The 23,831-nt window shown below is 44.2% G+C and overlaps 1 protein-coding gene across 1 annotated transcript in view; it reads left to right on the forward strand.

Annotated features, from left to right (window-relative positions):
• Positions 1 to 23,831, forward strand: part of LGR6 (leucine rich repeat containing G protein-coupled receptor 6) — a 175,080-nt gene that overhangs the window by 74,377 nt on the left and 76,872 nt on the right. The window contains exon 5 of the mRNA XM_063140345.1: positions 14,989 to 15,060. Within this exon, the coding sequence (XP_062996415.1) occupies positions 14,989 to 15,060 (72 nt within the window). The remainder of the gene's footprint in view (positions 1 to 14,988; positions 15,061 to 23,831) is intronic.

A 23,831-nucleotide genomic window follows, 5' to 3' on the forward strand; every position in this document is an offset into this window, starting at 1 on the left:
GTAAGATTAAACCAGAATAATGTGTTTGTGTCTAAGGCTATAGCTAGATAGGGTGAAATCCCGGGGCAACCTCCGGGATCAGCCCTGTGCGTTCACATGATGCACAGGGGATCCCAGGATCAGGGAGGGATGATCCCTCCCTTGCATCTCTCCCTACCCTTTGAGCCTGGTTTCTCTGCAGTCTCAGGCTGAGCCCGAGACTGTGGAATGTGTGGCCAGGCGTTGTTGTTTGTCCTGGTTCCTCGCGGTTCCTCGTGAGGAGCTGGGACCTGCGCACGGGGCGCAGAGCCCCTCAGGAGCACTGCACCCATCGGGGTTGGGTTGGGGGGGAGCGGGAAAAATAATTTTTAAACCCCCCCAAAAACTTACCTTTTGCACACAAGCGCTCGTGCACATCTTCCCCTTTAAGAAAAAAAATGGCAGGAACGATGCCCCCCCTTCTGAGGCCTTTGCGCACCGCATATAAACAGAGGGGGGATCTGGCGTTAAAAACATCACAAGGTCTTCACCCCTCCGTCATGCAATAACAGGTAGGTCTAGCTAAGGCCTAGGGCTTTTATTGTGCACACATGATTCCTCACTCGCAGTAGTTTGTGGGTCCTTTACACAACCTCCTCCTCCTCCAGGCCTCTCCCATGCTTTGCGAACATTAACACGTGTTTTTTTAAAAAAAAGTGTTTTAAAAAACATGAATAGCCTCTATAATGCCATAGAAATCTCATTTCACTACATAATTCTGCCATACCACAGCCCCGCCTAGTGGTTGTAAAATGGAACATATGGAAAATCAGAGAAAGAACCCAACCTCCCCAGGGGGATGTGTAAAGGAGTAGATCTTAATCCTACAAAGAATCCAGAACCAGAAGGCTTGGTAAAGGTGTGGGTTAATAATAGTTAACAGTACTATTTCATCTTTGGACATCCATGCTTGAGTGCACTTTCAAAAGTACAGTATTTGGGTAGCAGTGGTGTAACGCAGCCAGGGTTTACCGCAGCGGTTCTCAACCTGTGGGTCGGGACCCCTTTGGGGGTCGAATGACCCTTTCACAGGGGTCGCCTGAGACCATCGGAAAACACATATTTCCGATGGTCTTAGGAAACTGTATTGACTGAACTATGTCATGTATCATCTTTTGTATTGTTAAAGCTATTGTTATGTATTATTTTCATTAGCAAACCATCCCATGACAATGGATCGTGTAGAAAAGAACAAAAATAATTTTATGGTTGGGGGTCACCACAACATGAGGAACTGTATTAAAGGGTCGCAGCATTAGGAAAGTTGAGAACCACTGGTTTACAGGGACGCAGCATGGGCACTGTTTTATTAGCAGGGACGCTGACATCATCTGCCACACACACACACACGCACCCTCAGACTTACCTGTAATCCCTAAAGTAGCGGGGGGGGGGGAATGATTTCCTCCTAGCGATTATATATTGTTCCCTGTTATAATGCAAAGTATTTAGGGGAGTTTGTCTTGAACGGATAATTAAGACCCATTAACTTTACAAAAAGCCCTAGTCTGGCAGAGATGAAAATTGTTAGAACTGGTTTGTTGTTATGAAACAGCACAGCTGCTCGAATTTTTGGCCTCTCCTTGGGGGCGTGGCTATGGGGAGTATCATGATGAACACCTGCACTTCAAATTTTTCTACTACACCACTAGTGGATCGAAAGCAGTGGCACAAGTACCAGCGCAGTGTTTGACTCTGTAGGGGTTGGTATGGAGCCTGTATTTTGTGTGGAGATTCCTGTAAGTGCAAGTACGGTTTATATTCGTCCAGAATCAATGCAGTGGCCTTGGCCTTATATAGCTATACCACTGGCATCTCTCATTCTCTGTGAGAGCTCTGTCCCTGGTATTTGCCCCGTTCTAAAGCATATATAGAAACATTATCCAACTGAATTGGAGACCTCTTCCTCTGGCCATCTGTGGTCACTTTCATAACAAATGTATCAGATTTTTATTTGACCTTTTACATTCATGATATTGCACAAGCAATCTGGTTCTGGTGGGTGTTTATTTAGGTGCTCAGATCTTCACCTTCCCTCTTTCCTAGGAGATATTTTACAATCCCTTCTCTCCTGCAATAAACATTTCAGTCCTGCAGGCATGTTTGGAACCTAACCGCAATGTGAAATCGCTGTAGCCGACAAAGTTTATATGAAGGAAGCAGGTAGTAACCTGCTCCCAGGATTAGAGAGTGCAGTGCTGTTTACTAGGCCTTCTAAAGAATCCTGCCCTAAATCCCTGGGTTTAGAGATGAGTTGCTGCTTTATCCACTGTCTGCATTAGGCACTGAATCAAAGGAACCAAGAAAACCACAGCAAACCCACCCTGTTTCAACAAGGGCAACGTTATGCACAGGAAACTCGTGGGGTTAGAAAGCCTTTCTTTTTCATCAGTTTACGTTGGAGCATTTCCCAATGAAATAGCTAAATATGTAGGAAGTATGCCGGTCTCACTAAAACTAAAATGGCACCTCCTGCAGGTAATAATAGTCATAGCAACCACCCTCCCTACCCCTCAGGCATCAGAAAGAGACTTGGAGGCATGCCCCAGAAGAGAACTGTAGCAACTTCAGGGAATGGAAATTCATCTCGGGATCTCCTCAAGTGTTCCCAAAGCAATCATGTGAGCAAGTGATGGAGTAGAAACCAATCTCTTAGTTTTATCTCACTTGACAGGAGTACAAAGTGAGAATCCATTTAAACAACAGAATTACCCATAGTAGTTTTCATCTCAAGGTGAGGGATTCATCATCTGAGGAAGTATTAAGAGATGTCCAGATGGCCCTAGTTTTGGAGATGGGGTATGCCAAACATTTCCCAAACTGGTTCCCTCCAGTTGTTTTCTACTCTGGGCATGTCTACACCAGCCCTATATCCCAGGATCATCCCTGTGTGTCCAAATGATGCACAGGGGTTCACAGGGGCAACCCGGGACGACCAGGGACTTTCTCCAGGATATCTGGAACCATTGAAAACCTGATTTTTCTGCAGTCCTGGGACCATCCTGAGGAGCACAGGCTGTGTGGCTGCTGCTCCTGGGTCATCCCTTCCTCCCTGTGAGTAGTGAGGCCCTTAAAATGGGCACAGAGCTGCATGGGGGCAGTCTGTGTCCATCAGGGGAGGGGAGTGGGTTCCGGCTTTTTTTTTTAAAAAAAAAAAACTTTTCTGGAGGAGTGCAATTGCGTTCCTTCTGTTTCAGGGGGAAAAAGGCATCCGCAACGTCCTCTTTCCTTCCAGGACGTCGCACGGCCATCAAGACGCTGGGGGAGGATCGCAGAAGCAGGTAAATCTGCGATCCTCCCCCCTCCCTCCCTCTATGGTGTAGATGACTCCCACAATGCTTGACCATTGGCCATGGTGCTTGGGGTTGATCAGAGTTAGTCCAAACATCTGGAGGGCACCAGGGTGGTTGTGGTGGAGATGAGGATATGCACTTCCAGCTTGGACAATTATGAAATTGTGAAAGTGGGTTTCATGTTGCAGGTTGGAAGTCTAAGGTGGGCTCGGATCTGGACCAGTTGAAGGCCACTGCACTGCACAGAATCAGAATACCTGAATAGGGCTGATATGCTGCCCCTAGGGCTGATTTTCCATAGTAATTGTTGTGGGTTGCCCCATGTACAGTGCCCAGCTAGGAGAACAAAATTTACCACCAGCCTATGCCCAAGACTCATTACCATGTGACATGAAGGAGCTACAATGTAGGCCCAACCGCACAGCTGCCAACTTGGCTTTTTAATTATCCACAGATTAAAGGGTGTTGCCGCGTTGTTTAGACCTTCTCTATTTTTTAAAATTATTTTTATATTGCATTTTTATCCCACACTCTCAGCCCAAAGGCTATGGCAGCTGTTTACAATGTGTTAAAATCAAAACAATTAAAACAGCTAAAACAAAAAAAGAAAATATCAATTTAAACAGTACACTATGAATAGCAAACCAGTCTGTAAAATGGTTTGTTCCAGCCCTATTCTGTAGAACCCAAGTTCTTTGCCAGACATGTTAAGGCAGGGAGGTTGAAGCTCTTTCAGCCAGAGGGCCAAATTCCCTGTTGGAGAATCTTTCAGGGGTCGCATTCTGGGGATGGGCAGGGACCGAGGCTGGGCCAAAACACACATAAGCAAACAGGACATTGTAGCTGGAGGGCACCAAACTGTCATGATAGTCAGCAGCTTCTGAAGGCAGCTCCCCTTCCCATCCATGGGACTGCCTCATTCCAGGCTGACCACCCTCCATCTCTGAGTGAGGAGAAGCAGTCGGTGTGGCAAGAAACACACCGGCAGGGACAGAGAGGGAGAAAGGTGCGCTGTTTCTGGGAACTGAGGTCGGAGCCCTGGCTCTGACCTTGGTTCCCAGAAACCGAAAAATCCTACAGCCCTCTAGAAGAGTGGTCTTCAACCAAAAGTGAGTCATGAGATCAGCCCACATGGTTGCGGCAAAGCTCTTGCTACCATGTTGGACATGGAGAAAATTTATTATTTATTTATTTATTTATTGAATTTATATACCGCTCCATAGCCAAAGCTCTTTGGGTGGTTTACAAAAGTTAAAAACAGTGAACATTAAAAAGTATACAAAATTTAAAACCATCAAAAATATAAAAACAACAATATAAAACAACAGTATTCATTTAAACAACAGTTCCAGGGTCCATTAAAAAACAAACAAACTTAACATATGTTGTTAAATGCTGTTAAATGCCTGGGAGAAGAGAAAAGTCTTGACCCGGCGCCAAAAAGATAACAATGTTGGCGCTAGGCGAGCCTCATCGGGGAGATCATTCCATAACTGGGGGGCCACCACTGAAAAAGCCCTCTCCCTTGCTGCAAGTTGGGAGTCCAAGGTGGGTCTTGGGTCTGGACCACTTGAAGACCACTGCTCTGGACAGTGTCTCACGGCCATAGGATTGCGCCCTAAAGCTCTTGTTGCCAATAACTAAGCCTTAGAAGAGGAATGGGGGGGGGGGGAACTGCACAAAAAGTCAGGAAACCACCAGGTGATCAACTGTTCAGGGAAAGGTGGTTGGACTAGAGGAATGGGGTGTGGACATCTCAGGAAGCTGTAAGGCTGGATTGGGAGCCCAGATTTGACCTGCAGGCCTGAGATTCCCCACTCCTGCCTTGGGGGTTCTGGATAGTTGGGCACTTGAAACACACACACACACACACACACACACACACACACACACACACTGCTGAAGACTGGAACATGTTTCTACAATGATATGGAGACTGAAGTCAGGAAAATAGCACCCCTTCTGAAATTTGCTGCCTGAAGCAAAACTAGTTTACATTGCTTTATGGTAAGGTTGAAGGAATATGTTACGCTTACAGCCACGCATGCATACTTAATTTCGTGTCTCCTGCAGAGAACCTGGTGAGAGGCTTTTTGATAATGAAGTGAGTCAGCTTATTGCTAAGCAGGTGGGTGTAGCTGCAGTTCTCTGGGTTTTACAGTCTCCCTCTGTTTCTATGAGAAGACAGCCAAGCAACTTTTGCTTATTTCAACCCTTTATTGGAATTGCATGACAGTGAGGGAGGCACAAGCTGTGCAGGCCATAGAGCACAAAAGCAATCTTTCAGGGGACTTGTTGGAACGGGGCTTGAAAACCACCACGTAGGAGTTGCCGGAAGTTTCTGGCTTTTATCAGACCCAAGATGCTCCAGGCAAGGAATGAAACTTAAATAACCAGAAAACCTGCCCCAGCTCCAGCATGAATACCTTCTAATGGAGCTCTCCTTCTGCGGGGTTGTCCTGAGCTTTGGGGTGTCCTTTGCTCACCTGTGGCACCAACCATCAGCTCTGCAGGGCTTAAATTTGAGCAAAGAGATCACAAATACACAGAAACCCCTTTGAATGCTTGCAGTAAGCCATGAAACGCATGAAGCACAGTGTTTCATTTCAGAAAAGAAGTCAACCCCACTTAGGAACCCAGGATACAATTAAGCCCACTTCTTTATTGCCTGGTCTCCAAATAGGCTTGTTACTTGGTGCTGAAGGAAAGACACTCTGCTTATGCTCAGCAGCACTTTTTCTTCATTGATTCGCATCCTCCAGGACTCGTCCTGTTGTTGTAAACAGGCTCAAGGGCTGTGCTCTGGCACAAACCAAACCCTGAACTTAATAAAATATAATCACCACATGTCATTTTATTTACTTATTTTATTTATTAGTTTCTATGCCTCCCAATAACTGAAGCATCTCTAAGCATCAGCAGGGTACATTTCTTTCAAAATCAAAAACCCCACTGCTGACTTCCACACACTCGGGATTTAGTAGGAGGCCTTTTGGATCAGAGAAGGTGACATTCAGGCAGGCTGGTGCGTTCTGGATTAAAGTAGAATTCAATTACACAGTAATTTCATAAGTTTAATATCTGATTCTCATAGAGGAGCCCACTGACTCAATGTAATACATCTCCTTATTTATTTACTGAAGACATTTGTACAGTATTTCCCAAGGCGGCATACAAAATATAACGAAATCGGTATAATCACACAAATCAATAAAATAAGTAAAAAAACCAATAATAAATAAAAAGAGCAGTAAAATCTTATTGTTTCAGCCAGCTGTTTTGTCCTAAGATCTAAAGAGAGAGCCACTAAGAACATACAGCAACAGAAGCCACTGACCTTCCCTCTTAACCCAAAATCATCTGAAATTATGGATAATGATTCCTGTCATTTCAGACAAGGCTGTAACTAGATAATGGAAGTCCAATTCATATTTCCACAGAGAATGGGCAAGTGGCATGCACATTATAGAAAGGTGTGTCGCCTCATTGTGGAATTTTGATCTTTTAGTTAGGACAAAAATGATAATGAGAAGGGAGAAGGGACCAGCTTTGTATTAACGGAAGGAAACAAAAGAATAGCATCTTTATGGCCAGTGTGGACATTATGGAATGGGGAGAGTAAGGGTTTATGGAAGGATGTGAGAAGGAGTGATTTACACACTGCGGGTCTTGCTTCATGCCAGTTCTCAGCTACCTTGATGGTCTGCCCTACCAGAAGCTTATCGTCTGCCCTGCCAGACGTTTATCAGGAAGTGGCTACTGCAACAGTAGTATGTGAAACTGAGCAAAAGTGTCTGTTCTGCAGAAATCCTGCAATAGTTGACAATTTCTGTGAAACCATCAGCTACAGCCTTCCACAACCTTGCTTGCTGGGAATGATGTTGGCTATAGTCTAACCAGTGGAGGCTGGTGACTCCACTGGGTTCAGCACCTGAGGTAGCTCCTTTAGAGTTCTGGCTGGTTCTGACTGAAACCCAGAATGGATTCAGAACCCCACCAAATCCAGAGCCACCAGCCATCACTGAGTCTAGCACATTTGAAAAGCTTTGGGTTGGGGAAGGCAGATCTACAACCTCAGAGTTCCTGAAACCCAGATTAGAGTGGCTCAATTACTTGAATGTCCCAAAGAATCATCCATCATGCTCAATTATGTCCTCTACCCCTTTCAGCAGGGCTAGTAGGACGTAAAATGAGGCCCACTTCACATGACCAAATCAGCATGTTGAGAATTTGGGTTGAACAGATTTTCCGCATGTTGATTACTTGCATACTCATAATCTATTCTCACGTTTTTATATTCTATATATCATTTATGCGTACTTGTCTGGCTAAAACCTGAATTTGGTTGCCTTCAATAAATTGATTGATAGATTTGATGTCATCATCCATTCTGCTTATACAATGTCATATTAACAGTTCACCATTTAGATCCATTCATCATCCCCACATTTTCAACATGCTAGTTTGATCATGGGAAGAAGAAAGCCCTGGTGTGCTTCAGTAATAATTTTTCCTCTGGACATAATCTACACGTCGTACTGAAGGCGCACGCAAGCTCCTTCAGTGCGACCCGAAAGCGCGTGTGTAGATCCTGCCCTCGAAGAGGCGCAGGAAGAGGCGGAGAAGGAGGCGGCTGGGGAATCCGGCCGCGTCCTTGCCGCCGCCGCCGCCCACCACCTCCCCGCCGGCCTCCTGCTGCCGGCGAAAGAGCCTCTGCTTTCCCCAGCTACTCACGGTGAGGAGGGAAGAAGCCAGGATGGGTGCCGGCAGCAGGAGGCCGGCGGGGAGGTGGTGGTGGGCGGCAGCAAGGACGCGGCTGGATACCCCAGCCGCCTCCTTCTCCGCCTCTTCCTGCGCCTCTTCCAGCAGGATCTACACACGAGCTTTCGGGTCGCACTGAAGGCGCTTCCGTGCGCCTTCAGTACAACGTGTAGATTCCCTGGAGAATCTATAATGTGGAGGTGAGTACAACCAGAGAATATCAGCATGGAGAATAGCAAACAACACACACACACACACACACACACTAAACGGATGAACAGAGGCAGATGAAACTAACGCACAAGGATGATTATAAGGGTGTTTGGACAATGGAGCTAGAGCAGAGCAGCATCTCTGTAGCAGAGGGCAAGAGCAGTTCAGGCAGCACAGATGAAGCACGGCAGCCCCAACGGTAGAGCGAGAAGGTTTTTGTTACAGAGAGTCTGCAAGGAGTCATCATCATTGAGATAGGATTCACAGCGTGTCAGTCGATTAGGCAGGAGAGCCTGCTTCAGAAGCGGGGCCGTGTGGGAAAGCATTCCTATGACTAAATGAATAGCTTTCCCCAGAAGGCATGGGGAAACACATGAATCGATGCTGTCTCTTAAAATCCCTCCCTGGAGTGGCGGACGAGCAGCCCTTGATCTATACCTCTCTCCCTTTCATCTTGCTCAATCATTAAAACCAAAGGGAGTGAATAAATACACAGAGGCATTCTCAAGGAAAAGTGGATCAGCCCCAGAGCCCTGCCTCGCCTCTATTACACACACAACTTACATGCACAAACTCACCTATTCATAAAGCACCACCCAGAGTCCCACTGGGGTCCTTGCCGTCATACCCATGCCTATGAACCGTACCCAAATGCAGTAATTATTATCCAAGAAGGGGAGATGCAGACTTGCTCCATGTCTTGTCATTTTCCTTCGATTGAATTAGATCGATTCTATCGTGCTATTCTGATGATGTGGCGCACACACATCCGTGTAGTGGTTGGATTTGAAGTGCCGCTCAGCGTGGCAGTCACCATAGCCGTGCCCCCAAGGAGACTCCAAACATGCAGGCAGCTGGATTAATCCATCTGTCTGTGTGTGTGTATTATATATGTCTTGTAGGTCTTTTCTGAAGCTATTGAGTCTTCTTAATTATGCACTCTAGACCAAGCCACCCCGAAATACTTTGCATTGCAACAGTGATAGCCTTTAAAAATATATTGTTGAAAAAATCCATTCACTGTGATGATTGCAGCTAAGTAGTGGAGGCTGGTGGCTCCGATGTCAGTGGGGCAGTGATACACTCCGGGTGTCTGACAGACCTCTAAAGGAGCTTTGCACTTTGGATAGCTCCTTTAGAGTTCTGACTGAAGCCTGGAGCAGATTTACCACCCCACTGACATCAGAGCCACCAGCCTCCACTGCAGTTAAGCTCAGAGGAAACAGGGAAGCCTATGGGTGGGGTGGGGGTGACGATGTAATCATCCTGGCACTTTGACTTTGTGAGTTCTGGCTCCACTACATCACTGTGCATTGAATGACCTCTGCATACGCAAAGTATATGCACATCGGTTCTGTATTCGCAAACTGTATCCAGATGACTGCACAAAGACAGAAGCAGGGACAGGTGTGATATTGCCACTTGTCCTAGTTCATTTCTATGTGCTATGTCATCTCTGATGGGATTATTTAATAATGATGCCTTCTGTCAGAAAGTCAATTAGAGAGAAAAAACAAAAGGCAAAATGGAATGAGCATTTACCAGTCCCACATGCAAACAGGGCAAAATTTTAGAAAAATTGCTCACAAATAATCTTGCATAAAAATGCAGGTACAGTGTAGAATTTTTTTTAAATAAAAAAGTCAACACTGTGCTTCCACCGTGTAATGTCGCTCTGCAGCCAATCTGGGGCCAACCTGGGGGTGGAGCCTAATGGCCACCTTCCACCAGGAAGAGGGTGGGGCTGGCTCCGGGACCCCAGTCTCCCTCCTCAGAGGGAAAGTGTGGGGTTGAGGAGGGAGGCGGTGCCAACCTGGCACCGTGAAGACAGCCCCCTAGTAATATATGACAGGACAACGTCTTTCTCTTTGCCAGGCATGAAACTGAACATGGAACTGGAGACTGGCAGTGCAAAAGGCCAGATCTTTAAAAAAAGTTCAACTATTTATTTATTTTATTTATTATATTTATGAGTTGCTCTGTAGCAAAAATGTTCTCAGAGTAATGAGCAATGTAAAAAAAAAAAGGTCAAACAGCCTGTATACTGCTTTGCTTAAATCAAATTAAACACTAAACAAGCATGAACAACTATATTCATATTAATTAATACAACAGATCAAACGTGAGAGCAAGCACATTGGATTAAAATGCTAATAGGAACAGAGTGTAATGTTTATAATACAGTAAGAGAATAATATAATTTTTAAAAGTCTGGGAGAATAATGATCTTAAGGTGGAGGTGGAGGAGGCCTTACATATGTGAGAAGGTGTCCTTTAGATACCAAACTATACAGAGCTTTATAAGTGAAAACCAGTACCTTGAATTGGATCCAGAAATAGATTGGAAACCAATGAAGGTAAAAAACAACAACACTGGTACAATATGCTGCTAGGTGTCCTAACTGGTACAATTTACAGTTGTCCAAATGGGAGGTTACCACAACATGGATTGAAGCCATGTTACCCACATAGGGTTGCAGCTGGGATGCCAACTCAAGCTGGTAAAAAGCACTTTTGGCCACTAAGGCCACTCAAGCCTCCAATGACAATGCTGGATCCAGCACAACTCCCAAGCTACAAACTTGATCCTTGAGGCAGAGTGCAACACTGTCCCAAACAAGTTGAACACCACACATCCGGACAGAGGAACCACCTACTAACGGTGCCCCTGTCTTGTCTGGATTGAACTACAGTTTGTTAGCCCTCATTTAGTCCATTACCCCAGCCAAGCAGTGATCCCGCACATCCATCACCTCACCTGGATTAGATGAAAAAGAAAATCAATGTATGATTGCTTTCCCACATGGTCTCCACTAGGGCTGTGCACAGCCTTCCTGATTCGTTGCGGAGGCTGATTCCGAGCTTCCAAACCAACCCCGATTTGACTCTGGGGGGCCTCAACACCACCCTGGCCCACTTTGGATTTGGTTCCAAATCAGAAGTAGGTCGGGTGTTGCAGAACCAGCCTCTCCTGCCTAAATGACTCTAGTCCATTATCTTGTGGGGGAGAGGGCAAATTGAGAAGCAAAGCAACTCTAAAAACATAGTTTGAAAGCTAATAAACTGCCTTCATCGCTTGCCAAAAAACAAACAAACAATTTTTGAGAGAGTAGAAACTAGAAGTCAGCAACTGCCTAAAGAAGGGATCATTATTTTGGTTCTTTACGGTCTGAAAGGGGCTCAGTTCATGGAACCAACAGTGTCAAGCCTTTCTCCCCTTCCCTCCTTCTCAAGCAACGTTACATATTGATAAGCAAGGGATGGGGGTTCTTTACAACACCACTTTGCTGCTTGTTCCCATAAACCCCCACAGCAGCACAGCTCTGGGGTGGGAATGATAAATCCTGATGGCAGGAAGGAGTGTGGCATATCCAGCTGGAAAAGCCGCAGCACCGGCGTCCGTTTGACTTGACGAGGCCACCCCCTGCCCTTTGCCTTCCCACAATTACCCGGACCTACCCTGGTGTTTGATCCACTCCCAGGAATGCCCACTGGCTCAACCTGAACCGAGGCCACCACTGACAGGCAGAGGAAAGAACACGGTGACCTCAAGCAACTTTTAAAAATCATGGTAAATCGACACCACAAAAAAGCGCAGTTTGGGGGAAGAAGCCCAAATGTGGCACGAGTTGGCGGCTGAGTCATATAAACAGTGCAGCACCACTGCACAGCCAGAATGGGCTAAACAGGGCATATAGACAAGCCCCAGCAAATGTCATCTTCTGCGGTTTGTTTTCCTCCAGTAGGTTTTGCTACTGCTTTTTTATTTTTACTGAAAAGTGTTGTTTGAAAACCCAAGGTGACTTAGCAACATTAATGTGGTTTAGTATTGCAAAAGTTGTTCACTGACCCAGGAATTTCAATTCTACATTCTCCAAAGACTGGCAGTTGCCCAGCCGAAAGCTGCCCTGCCTCTCTGTGACATCAGAGCAGCTACAGCAATGGCAGCCAGAAGGACCATATTGCCTCTACTTTCAAAGAAGTGTTGTGGCAATAGAGTACAACAGCCACCAACATCAAGCCGGTGCCTCTCATGTGAAGACTCCCCTGGTTTGGATAGGAACTATGTCATCTGTTGCCCAGTGAGGTTTTCCTTGAAACCGAGCGAGGATCTCCCACTGTGGAGTTCCCTAGAGACTGGTTGAAGTTACCACAGCTCATGATGATTTTTTCATCCCACCAGAATATGGAATTCTGATTATTGTCCGTAGAGATGTTGCAGGAATCCATATTTCCTAGTTTGGCAGTGAGAAATATTAATCACAAATGTGAGGCAAGCATTATTGCTCCAAAAGTTATTCTCAGTTTAGGAATTTAATCCATGCTGGAGAACAAAAGTCCTGCTCCCCCCGCCCCCCCCCACTCCTATTTCCAACTGTCCCCTACTACCAGTGCTAGAATGGGGAAGGAAGAGAGAGAGAACCAGAAAGTTGCACTCCCAGTGGCATCAATGGGGCCATGACCTGAATCAGGTCTGAAGTGCATGGAATTGTGTTTGGAATAGACCAAACTACTTTCTTCAGGTTTTGCTGTTGTTGAAAACACATTTTTCAAGCCCAATAATGAGCTTGACCGGGGGAATTTACCACATCTCCGTTTTTCAGACGATGCCTCATGACAAAAGCAAATATTGAAACTGGCCAGTTATCTGTCAAGGAGATTGTTATGGGTGTTTTCTTGTACTAGATGCATTCTGCATTTATATGTTTACTATTCTAGCACATACAGTAATGCAATTATTCCAGCACAGCCTCCTTTTTATACGTATAATTCAGCACCATATTGTAATATGTTATAAAATGTATTCCTAGCAAGTTGACCCAGCGGGGTTCTTCTTATGTTTGGCACATAACTGTTTGTTTATTTTTCTCCATTTGGATCTTCTTTAATACGAGGAGTAATATTTTCCTGGGAATTCCTCCCCCCCCTCCCGTTGTTTTGTACTAAAGAGAGAAAACACAATATCCTAGGGACCAGCACTGTCCACGTTGTGCTTCTGGTGTTTACGTGGGTAGATGCAAATGACTATCATTAGCCTGAGTTGTTTACTGAAAGCAGTGGGGCTGGCCGGCTCCTCCCTGTGTAAACTGCCACCATGTCCACTAAACCCTGTGATTAGAGCCATTGTTCCATAGAGAGAAGTGAGCTGCCCGGCCCCACACAGCGCAGCTTACTTCTCCCTTTGCCTGTGACGTTGGTCGCTTATCCCTGGCTGCGGATCAGATGGAGCCAATGTGTTTAGTTGGTGCAATAAGAGGACAGGGCAGGGAAGTTGTACCTTCTTTCTTTGCTCTCCAGTTACCAGAGTCATCCTTTATTACAGCAGTCCACATTCTGTGGGATTTCAAAAATACTTGGCTAGTGATACCCAAGTCATTCATATATTGAGGGAGCAAGACCTGAGATCTATCGGAGGAGCCCTTCTCAGTGTTCCACCAACGCAAGATATATGTTATGGTGGGACATGGGAGAGGGCTTTCTCTGTTGGGGCACCCCAGCTGTGGAATGCCCTCCCCCTGGAAACCCGACTGGTGCCGCCGCCAGGTTAAGACATGGCTTTTTAACAAAGCCTTTGATGGCTAAATCCACCAGCCTGCACACTGTCTTGTTTTAATTGGATTTTACTGTTTTAAAATTTCATATTGGTTTTGACATATTAATGGTTTAATTTGTTTTAGAATTGTGTATTTATTGTTCTATTTTATTTGTATGATTTTATCTGTACTCCGCCCTGAGATCCTTGTGCTATAGGGTGGGATATAAATGTTTTAATAAATAAAATAAATATAAATAAATCTATATTGGACTTCTGCTCTCTATAAAGTCTTCTTTTTCTTAGTCCCAGTTTCTCATGATGGGTGGATGGCACTGTGATATTGCACTACAGTGATCCCAAGTCATAAAAATATTTGTGTCTGAGCCTTACAAGTGAGAAAGGGGTTACCTTGAGGTGACTAATATTTCTGGACTGTTGAGCAGGATACTGCAGTAATTTCTATTCTACCCATGAGCCCCAGCCAGCATAGCCAATGATCAGGGATTATGGGAGATGTAGTCCAAAAGATCTGGAAGGGATCAGGTTGCCTAAACCTGATTACTGTATTATCACAATATATCTGCCTTGCTGTGCCGAGGGGTTGTGAAATAAGTAACAGGAACCTAGTAACAACTGCACAATAGACCCATGATAAATCTAAAGGTAGACCCATGATAGGTATCCTTTTCTACCATGAAGATTAACTAGGAAAGTTTTCTGTATGAGAGTCTCTATGAAACCTGCATATTCTTAGAAATCTTTCCTATCCAGTGGAATTTTAGGATGCTTTTAGGATGCTTTTAGGCTGTTTTAACAATGTATACTATGTTTTTAATCAGTATTTTATGTGTTTTATACTTACTGCTGTTCCCCGCCTCGATAAATTTATTATTATTATTATTATTATTATTATTATTATTATTATTATTATTATTCTGCCTGAGTCCCATAATTAATGTCAGCACAGAAGATTGTGCTCTCAGGACAAATGAACAATGGAATGCAATTCCTCGTTGTGCATTATTCACCAGTACTGTGTTTGCTAGAGGACGTTTTTGTATCTCGAACAATTTCTTCACCCTGAAATCTTGTTTTGGAAGGGGGAGTGTATATTCCATTGTGTTGAGGGTTGGTTTTTGAAAGTTGTGTCCTCTTTTATGATTACAGGATGTTACAGAACAATCAACTTAGTCGGATCCCAGCAGAGGCTCTGTGGGATCTTCCAAACCTTCAGTCACTGTAAGTTCTTATGGATTGTCTTTGCAAGCTTTGGAATTTCTTAAGGAAAAAATGGGGGGAAAGGGGGGGGAGTGATTTTCAATAGTTGGGTAGAAATGCAGTAGTGTCTCCATAGGAAGCTTAAGAGCAGATTCCCAGTCTTCTGCCAGGGAGTCAGGAAAACAATATGGCACAAAGTAGCCAAAATTGTAGAACTGGAAGCTGATTTTCATACAAACACAAATTTCTGGATCCATTAAACAAATGCTTATGCTCTAGGTCTTGAAGTGCTTTCATCCTGATTGCCTCCCCCTGCCTGAAGCCATCTCTCCATGGTTTCGATTTGTTTCTTTGAAAAAGGCAATAGTGTTGTTTCTGAGCTGAAGGGAGTTGGAGGCAGGAATGGAGGGACATTAAGTATGATTGTCACTCAACCCTATCTCAGTTCTTCTTGACACAAAGATCAGATGTTGGGTGAGAAATTATAAGCTTTCATGAGCTAAAGTCCAGTTCAGCAGAAGTCTGAATTGTTAACCTCAATTTGTAAAGATGGAAAGAAATCTTTAGACCGTGGGGTCAAATAGCTCTGGATAGCAGTAGTTCTGTTATATTTCTATGCAGGGTGTATTCTTATACACTATGCTCATGTAGACAAGATAAGAATAGTGGGACCCATTAACAACAATAGTCACAGATTTATTTGTTTGTTTCTCTGTTTATTATCTAAACTTGTACCCACATCTTCCACACCATGGTGTCCCCAAGGCAGTTTACATTAGAATAAGAAATATAAAATACAATATGAACAAAATAACAATGCACTAAAACAACAGCAAAGCACAGCAATTAAAAATTCAGGATACATAGCAGAATAAAACATACTACTTCCATCTACTTAAATGTTAAAGGAACTCTCCATGAATGGGGAGACTGGTACGCAAGAACCCAGTCCAACAGATACCTGGGTCCAAAACCTTGTAGACCTCTAAAGGTAAGCACTACCATTTTGAATTAAGCTCAGAAAAACAAGAATACAACAAAGTTATGTCAGCAGAGGCAAGTTATGACCCAGCTACCTAGTTTCCATTAGCAACTTGGCAGCTGCGTTTTGACCTAGCTGCAGTTTTCAAAGGGACATCAAAGGCAGTCCTACATACACAGCGTGTTTCAGTAATCCAACGTGGAGATCACTAAAGTGTGGATAACTGTGGGTAGCCTATCTCTGTCCATAACTGGATACAGTCTGCTATAATATTATCATTCTCGCTGTGCAGATGTAATACCCAAAGAGAGCTAATTACTTTTTCTAATGGGAAATATACCCTCAGGCTCATCTATCTATCTACCTATCTATCATCTATCTATCTATCTACAGTATCTATCTATCTATCTATCTATCTATCTATCTATTATAGCTTCGGCTATTGGGCGGTATAAAAATGTAATAAATAAATAAATAAATAAATATATATTTATATATTTTATTGCATTCTCCCAGCATCTGTAGTGCTAAACCAGAAGCGGGTGGAAAGATACCTCAGCCAAAGAAACACCAAGAAGTCCAGCAGTGTTGTGCTGCCATCACTGATTTGTACTGTGACTAATCTTGTGACTAATTCAGCTAATCTGTTAGGATTAGCAATTATCAACATAAGGATCAGCACAGTCCACCTGTGGTGTGCAAGTATCTAGCATGCATAACTTTTGAAAATGGGGACATATCAGTTACAGAATCTGGGTTTATCTGGGATGATGTTGTGTTCTGATCCCAGGGAGTAGCCCACCAGGCTCCAGGCAGCAAGGCAGGCCAGCAAGGCAGAGTTTATATGAATATGCTGGTAGCAGTGGAATTAAATGAAAAATAAATCTGAGATCAAACAAAAAGCCTGGGGTTGACAAAGCTGGCACTACAAAAGTGATGAGCAAAATGGGTAGGTGCACTACTAGAAAAGTCAGCTAAATGATATGACCTCCACTTGAGACCCTCCTGCATTCTATGTGATTCTCAGTGCCAAAGACACCTGTTGTTGACTAATACAACTTTGACTTCCTCCTACATGTTACTAAGCTTTAAAAACTAAGCTAAAGCATTGCTAAGTTTCTCTAGGCACTTAAAGGGTTAACTATCACATACATATATGTGTAAACGAGTGTGTGTGTGTGTGTGTGTGTGTGTCCCCATTTATGCACAAAATATTCCAATGCATAGAAGCAAGTGTTCTTAATAGGAACTGAAAGGGTTAACTAAAACATTAAGTGTAAATTTAAACATATGCCACTTTAACTTAAACTGGGATTAACTAAACATAATTTTAACTTCAGAAATAATGCTACGCTCAGAAATAATATTAAATTACGACATCAGCTGAAAAGTTATGTTAAAATAGAATTTGGTTAACTATGCCTCAGAGGTACATAGTTACCAAGGGCTTGTCTTGATGAAGGTTTTGCCCCGGGGTGGATTCGGAGTGGCGGCAGGTCATCTACATGACGCAGCCGCCATTGCGAAGTGATCCGGGGCAAACCACCGAAGCTCTGCTTTTTAAAAGTCAGTCACTTACCCTGACTTTTTCCTTTCGGCGAGGTGCAGACGCGCATTTGCCATCTGTTACCTTGCTTCGGAGCTGCTTCCGAGGCGTGTCTGAGCAGATGGCGAACCCTGATTGGTCACCATCTTCCTACACATAGGGGAGGGGGCGGGCCAGCAAGCTGAATGGCCGCTGCCCTTCTCCGGTACAGGGAGAAGCCAAAAAAAAAAAGTTTTAAAAAAGAAACGAAGAGGGATGCCAGGAGGTGTGTGAGTTCCTTCCAGACCCCAATGCATGGACTTTTATATTTTTGTTCTAATCAGAGGTGGGGCTTACAATGGTGGTGAGACCAAAATATTTACCAATTAGAGGCGAGGTTTCCACTTGTCCCATTACCACTGTGTTTACCCCTACATTTTATTATGGGAATGCCTAACACATGTCCTCACACAGTCCTTTGTTGTTCTGAATTACCCATGCATAGTTTCTTTCAAGTATCTTTAAAGTTTTTCCAAAGTTCTAACACCTGGATTTGTTATCTGGCTGGCAAAAAAATCCTTTCTCGTACATCTTCTTTAAACTTCAGGTCACCTGCACCATCTTCTTGTCATAATTCTTGGAACACAAGAACATTTGCATCAAATTCATATAACAGTTATACTGTCACCAGCCATGGCACTTGAAGTAAGCAATTCTCGTACCTACTATCAGTGCACATGCCATCCATGAGGCACAAGCAGAGCCATCCTCTTAATTACTAGAGCACCAAATATCTTACTTGTATTCTTTAGTTGCCTTCTTATCAGCACCTGCTCAGCCTTTTACAAATCCTTCCTGTGCTTTCCAAATCCTCTGTGATCAAAACCTCTGTGATTTTCCATCACAGACTTTTATTTAGCTTTGACAGTTTTTAGGTTAGAGATGTTTTAAGGCTCAGTAGCGGAATTACATCTAGGCTAAGGACTGTCTACATGTGGGGAAAGCCCCATGGTGGTTGTGGATCTGCGCCTCGTCAGTTTGATGATGCAGGCACAGCTTCACAGCCACTGCGGGGCTTTCCCACGATGCTCCAATTTGAAAAAGTCGGGATTTACCCTGACTTTTTCAAAGGGAGCGAAGTCAGCACAGTGTTTCTGCCATGTAACGTTGCTCCATGGCTGATCCAGGGCCATCCCAGGGTGGGAGCCTGCTGGATGGCGACCAGCAATCGGTTGCCTTCCACCAGGAAGAGTGCGGGGGTGGCTCTGGGACCCAAATGACTGCCCAGAAAGCCTGTGCTCCCTCCTCAGAGGGAAAGTGTGGGGTTGAGGGGTGGTGGTGCCAACCCAGCACCATGAAGACAGGCCCCTAGTAATATACATCTAAGCACTACTTGTACATGAGAGTAGGGTCATAATATGCATCTGGGATCTTCTCAAAATATAAATCTGGAGTCTTCTCTGGGATACTTAATTAGACTAGTCGTCAGTTTCAGAACTAGTATTGATAGCATTACACAATCCTTTCAGGGCCAGATTGACAACACTCACAAAACCCACTGTTTAGAAGGACCAGTAACAGTCATGCTCGGATGAAATTGCTCAGTAATGCTGTTTCTCAATAACTTTCTCTGTCTTATTACTCTTCATGAGAGGCTAATAGAGAATGCACACAGACAGTGTTATCTTTGGGATAAATAAATATGATCTTTAGAGATGCTTAAGATAATTTTCATAATGACGGATGCCTTGCCTGGTTACATGTCAAGTCATTATGCAATGCCATTCATTATACAATCCTTCTGGGATTCCTATTTCAAACAGCTCTCTTCATAATTTCCTTTTCCACACACATCTGTGTGGTTAAAACCATATAACCCAGAGGTGACTGCATTTTAGCTGTGGGATCTCTGCTGCCCTCAAGGAACGTTGGGTCATGAGGAAGCTCAGTGAATTAGTTTTTGAGGCACTTTGATCTCTGGAAAGGGCACAGATTCATTGCAGGAAACTGCCTTCTCAAAGCAAATGGTGGCACGTACGTACAAAGGAAATCCCATTCAGATTCTTGTATGATCTCTTTCAAAGCAAGTACACTTTTCAATATGAAGGAGGTGATTTTGTGCATACCTCTCCCATCATGTGGTCTGGACAGTATCCAAGCTTATGAAGCACCTGTTTTACCCCCTCAACAATTAGCTGTAAAAGGTTCACTGAAACTAAATAATCAACATTTGCAGTGGGGACAAACAGAGATCCTTTAATTTCTTCCACTGAACTGACTACCTTCTCCATCAATGGAAGGGGAAACAGTGTGCTATAAGACTCCACATTTTCGTGCATAAGCACAATGCCTGCAATAACAATCATCCTTGGTGTTGTTCTCTCAGTTTTGCTTCCACTTTGACTGGCATTGTGGTAGGCATCCTTTGAGGACACCAGTGTGCAACTGATTTACATCTTGTGGGAAAGTGCCAGTGTGATTTACAACTTGTGGGAATATTGAACTTTGGAAAGGCAAATCCTAGTGGTACAGAAACACACTCCTGGTCTGAGAGAAAGAGGTGACATTTTTCTTTGCAAAGTATTGGACTTTCCATATTTGGTGTTGTGCCAAACTACAGGGTGGCAATATTGTCCCTTTAAACAAAGCAGCAGCAGCAGCAGCAGCGGAAGAAGAAGAAGAAGAAGAAGAAGAAGAAGAAGAAGAAGAAGAAGAAGAAGAAGAAGAAGAAGAAGAAGAAGAAGAAGAAGAAGACTTTATAGCATGAAGAATTAGGTTGCTGCAAATTATTTCTTTCAGTAGAATCCTGAGACAAATACCAGAGGTTACCCAATTACAAATGGCAAATGACATTGGGGCTCGTGTATTTCACTGCAGTGAGATTTGTGGGCAACCTAGGTCATCTCAAGCACATAGATCTCGCCATACATCCTCAGTGGTTTGTTATGTCAGAATTCAGAAATAAGAGGGAATATCACATTTGCAATCCTTCTTTCTTTGTATCATGTGCATTGGATATAACAGCCAACACACACCATCAAAGTCACCTTGAAGTGATACAGCTTGAGCTGTCTCACAATCTCCTGGAGGTTCAGCATATGATCCACCCATCTAAGGATACAGCCACAGATATTGCTGGCATTGCAAAACTTTCTCAAGCCACCATCCTTGTCATGTTCTTGTCTGAGCAGGAGCCCTCAAGGCTTGGTGCAAGTGAGCCATTGCTCTGATAAGGTATGAGACCAAACTGAACCCTTTTATGTTTTAGTCCAGAGACTTCCTCCCAAACTCCATCCCCTTCTTCAAAGTGGAAACTCTAAAGGCCCCTGGCCTGAAACCTAGCACTTTTCCATCTTTCATGCTGGGCATGCTGCTGACATTGGCACATCAGCTCCATGGAATGTGGAGTTATTGAAGATGGGTATGCTGATGCAGTGCTAGAGCTAGGCTCTGATACCATAGATGCTGGTCCAGGCTAAAGGGTTTGGGGCTCAGGGCTGGTCTCTGGCATCTTAGGCTTGAGAGCCTCTGGTTCTGCAGAGGTTCTTGGGCCTGGAGACTCCTCTGTTAGCACCACTGGTTCTTCAGCCTTTGAGTCCATCTCCAGGCCGTTGCTGGGCTCCAGGGTCATGACAATCCTCATGGGAACTGCTGCCAGGTTGCTGTGTGGCTGTACCTGTCGATAGACTGCGTTACACACTATATCCCCCATACAATCAAACATCAGGAATGGTTAGGACACATCAAGTGGAGGTGATTTTAATGCAAACCAAGCCACAGGCATATTTTATAAAAATGCATTCATCTTCATCATCATCATCATCATCATCAGATGAAAATGAACCAGCCATCTCCCCTTTCTCTCTTGCATCCTCCCTACAGTAAAGAAGAACCCAAGTTCCTCTGTCCTTCCTTCAACAATGGCAATTTTCTTCTTAAATCCAGATTTAATATAGACAAGCGATCTTTGGAGAGCTCCCTGCCCTTATTAAGTCCCATTATACTTGTGGTTATTAGGATAAATTAGGTATGATTTGAGAGAGATGAAAAGTCGTCGAGTCAACCGTTTCCCCCTTAGCTGGCTGCTTTGTGAGTTAAGGCAGATCTAAAGCTAAGCTGATTTCCTCAGATTTCATTTGAGCTGCCAATGCTTCTTTACTCAAATTGGCCTTATGCCAAATTCCCTCCTATTATTTCTATAGCTTCCCAGGGATGGTCATTACATAGGAAGAAAGACCAGGTTTGCATCAAGGACTTTCCCCTCTTTTAGTTTCTATGAGTAATGTCCCACAAGTCTTCTATATATTTATTGCCAACCTGGAACATCCATATTTCACTACAGAGTGGCTTCCAAACATCACAAGATGACTGGGGATCTGAGCCGCTTATTTACATTGCTCAGAGGCTGTGCTTTTTCCATTTGCCCTGAGTTATAGGGCTTGCATGTCCATTTCACAGAGCACTAACGTACTGCCTGGCAATCAGACTGCACTCCATAAAGTCTCCCATACTAATATGGGAATCAGAAGGCTTGCGGAGTGGGGACCAGGGTAAGTAGATGATGCAAAGAAGAGCTGTACAGTGTTGCTGTTACCGTTCCTCTACATCAGCCTTCCCCAAACTGGTGTCCTCCAAATGAGTTGGACTAGAATTCCCAGCATCCCACCAGCCATGCTGGATTGGGGATGCTGGGAGTTATAGTCTTAGGTCTGGAGGTACCAGGTTGGGGAAGGGTGCTTTCCATGATATTTGCATGTTCAGTATGGTGGGGTGTGTGTGGAATTTTCCATTACCTATGTTAAAGGCAACTATTTGTCTCTATGATGTCATAATATGTCCAAACCATCAGAGAAAGCAAAGATAAATTCAGCTGTGACTAGAGCCCCTAAGCATGGATTTCTAGGTAATAACCCATGTGCTGCTCATCTTTATGAATATGACCCCAAACTCTTACATATTTGACACATGACACTTGTATGCAGTTTGTCCACCATCCATGGTTACAGTGCAACTATTGTTATAAGTTTGGGCCTGGATAAACAATTTGCACAATACGCAAATTAGGCTGTCTAGATTTAGGAAAAGGGAATATGGCAAGCCTAGTTGGATTTGTAATCATTACTGAGATAATGTATATGAAGTGCTTTGGGCATTTTTAAAGCACTGTAAAACTGCTATAAAGTTTGAAAGCACTACCATGATTAGTAGTAGCATTTTCGTATTTGAAGTGGCCAATAGACTGGCATAATGTAGATCCACTTAAACCTTTCTCTTGCATTATATTAGAATAGTTTGCCAATACCTGAAATCTCACACGATTTTAAGACAGTGTTTTGTTATGCCTCGTGTGGCGCAGAGTGGTAACAGCCAAAACTGCAGTTACTGCAGCCAAAACTCTCCCCATGGCCTGAGTTCGATCCCAGCGGAAGCTGGTTCTCAGGCAGCCGGCTCAGGTCGACTCAGCCTTCCATCCTTCCGAGATCGGTAAAATGAGTGCCCAGCTAGCTGGGGGAAAGGTAACTGCGACTGGGGAAGGCAATGGCAAACCACCCCGCTACAAAGTCTGCCAAGAAAACGTCAGCGAAAGCAGGCCTCCCTCTAGGAGTCAGCAATGACTCAAGTGCTTGCACGAGAGGTTCCTTTTCTTTCCTTTGTTATGTTATATTCCATCTTTGCAAACAAATCCTTATCTGGGCCTGCTTTTAGTGTGTCGTGTTCATGCCTGTTCCCTCTAGCATTCACACGTGCTGGCAAGCTGACACAAGACACTCACATCAGTGAGACTTTTATTGAGGAAATCACACGGTAGACAGGCTTAATGGTTACACAGTCTCCAAAACACACTTAAAGCTGAATGATGGTTAAAAAACTTTAGGCTCCTTTTTTTATATATGATCCTTAAGGCAAACACTCAGGGCAGGGCGGGGGGTGGGGTGTTGAGGGTACGCCACTATCCTATTTGAGCTTGTCCAGACTCCGCATACACTGGCACCTCAAGGGACATGGCCAGTCGCCTAAAACAAAATCCCAGGGAAGGGTTGCTCTGAGCCACCAGAGCCGGGCAGAGAAGATCAGTCATGTACTTGTCAATCTCAGCCTGCCACAAGCGAGCTGACCCTGGTTACCATGACTTTAGGGAAGATGGAACCTCATGCACAGGAGTCCCACCCTTCTGCTAAGGACTGGCAACTCCTTGCTACCTGAGTCTGGCCACACACACACAATCCACAGCAAATGCAAGTCCAAGTCTATGAAAAGCCTCATGGCACAGTTCTTAGATGACTA

Source organism: Elgaria multicarinata, chromosome 1, assembly GCF_023053635.1.
Source record: "Elgaria multicarinata webbii isolate HBS135686 ecotype San Diego chromosome 1, rElgMul1.1.pri, whole genome shotgun sequence".
NCBI lineage: Eukaryota > Metazoa > Chordata > Lepidosauria > Squamata > Anguidae > Elgaria > Elgaria multicarinata.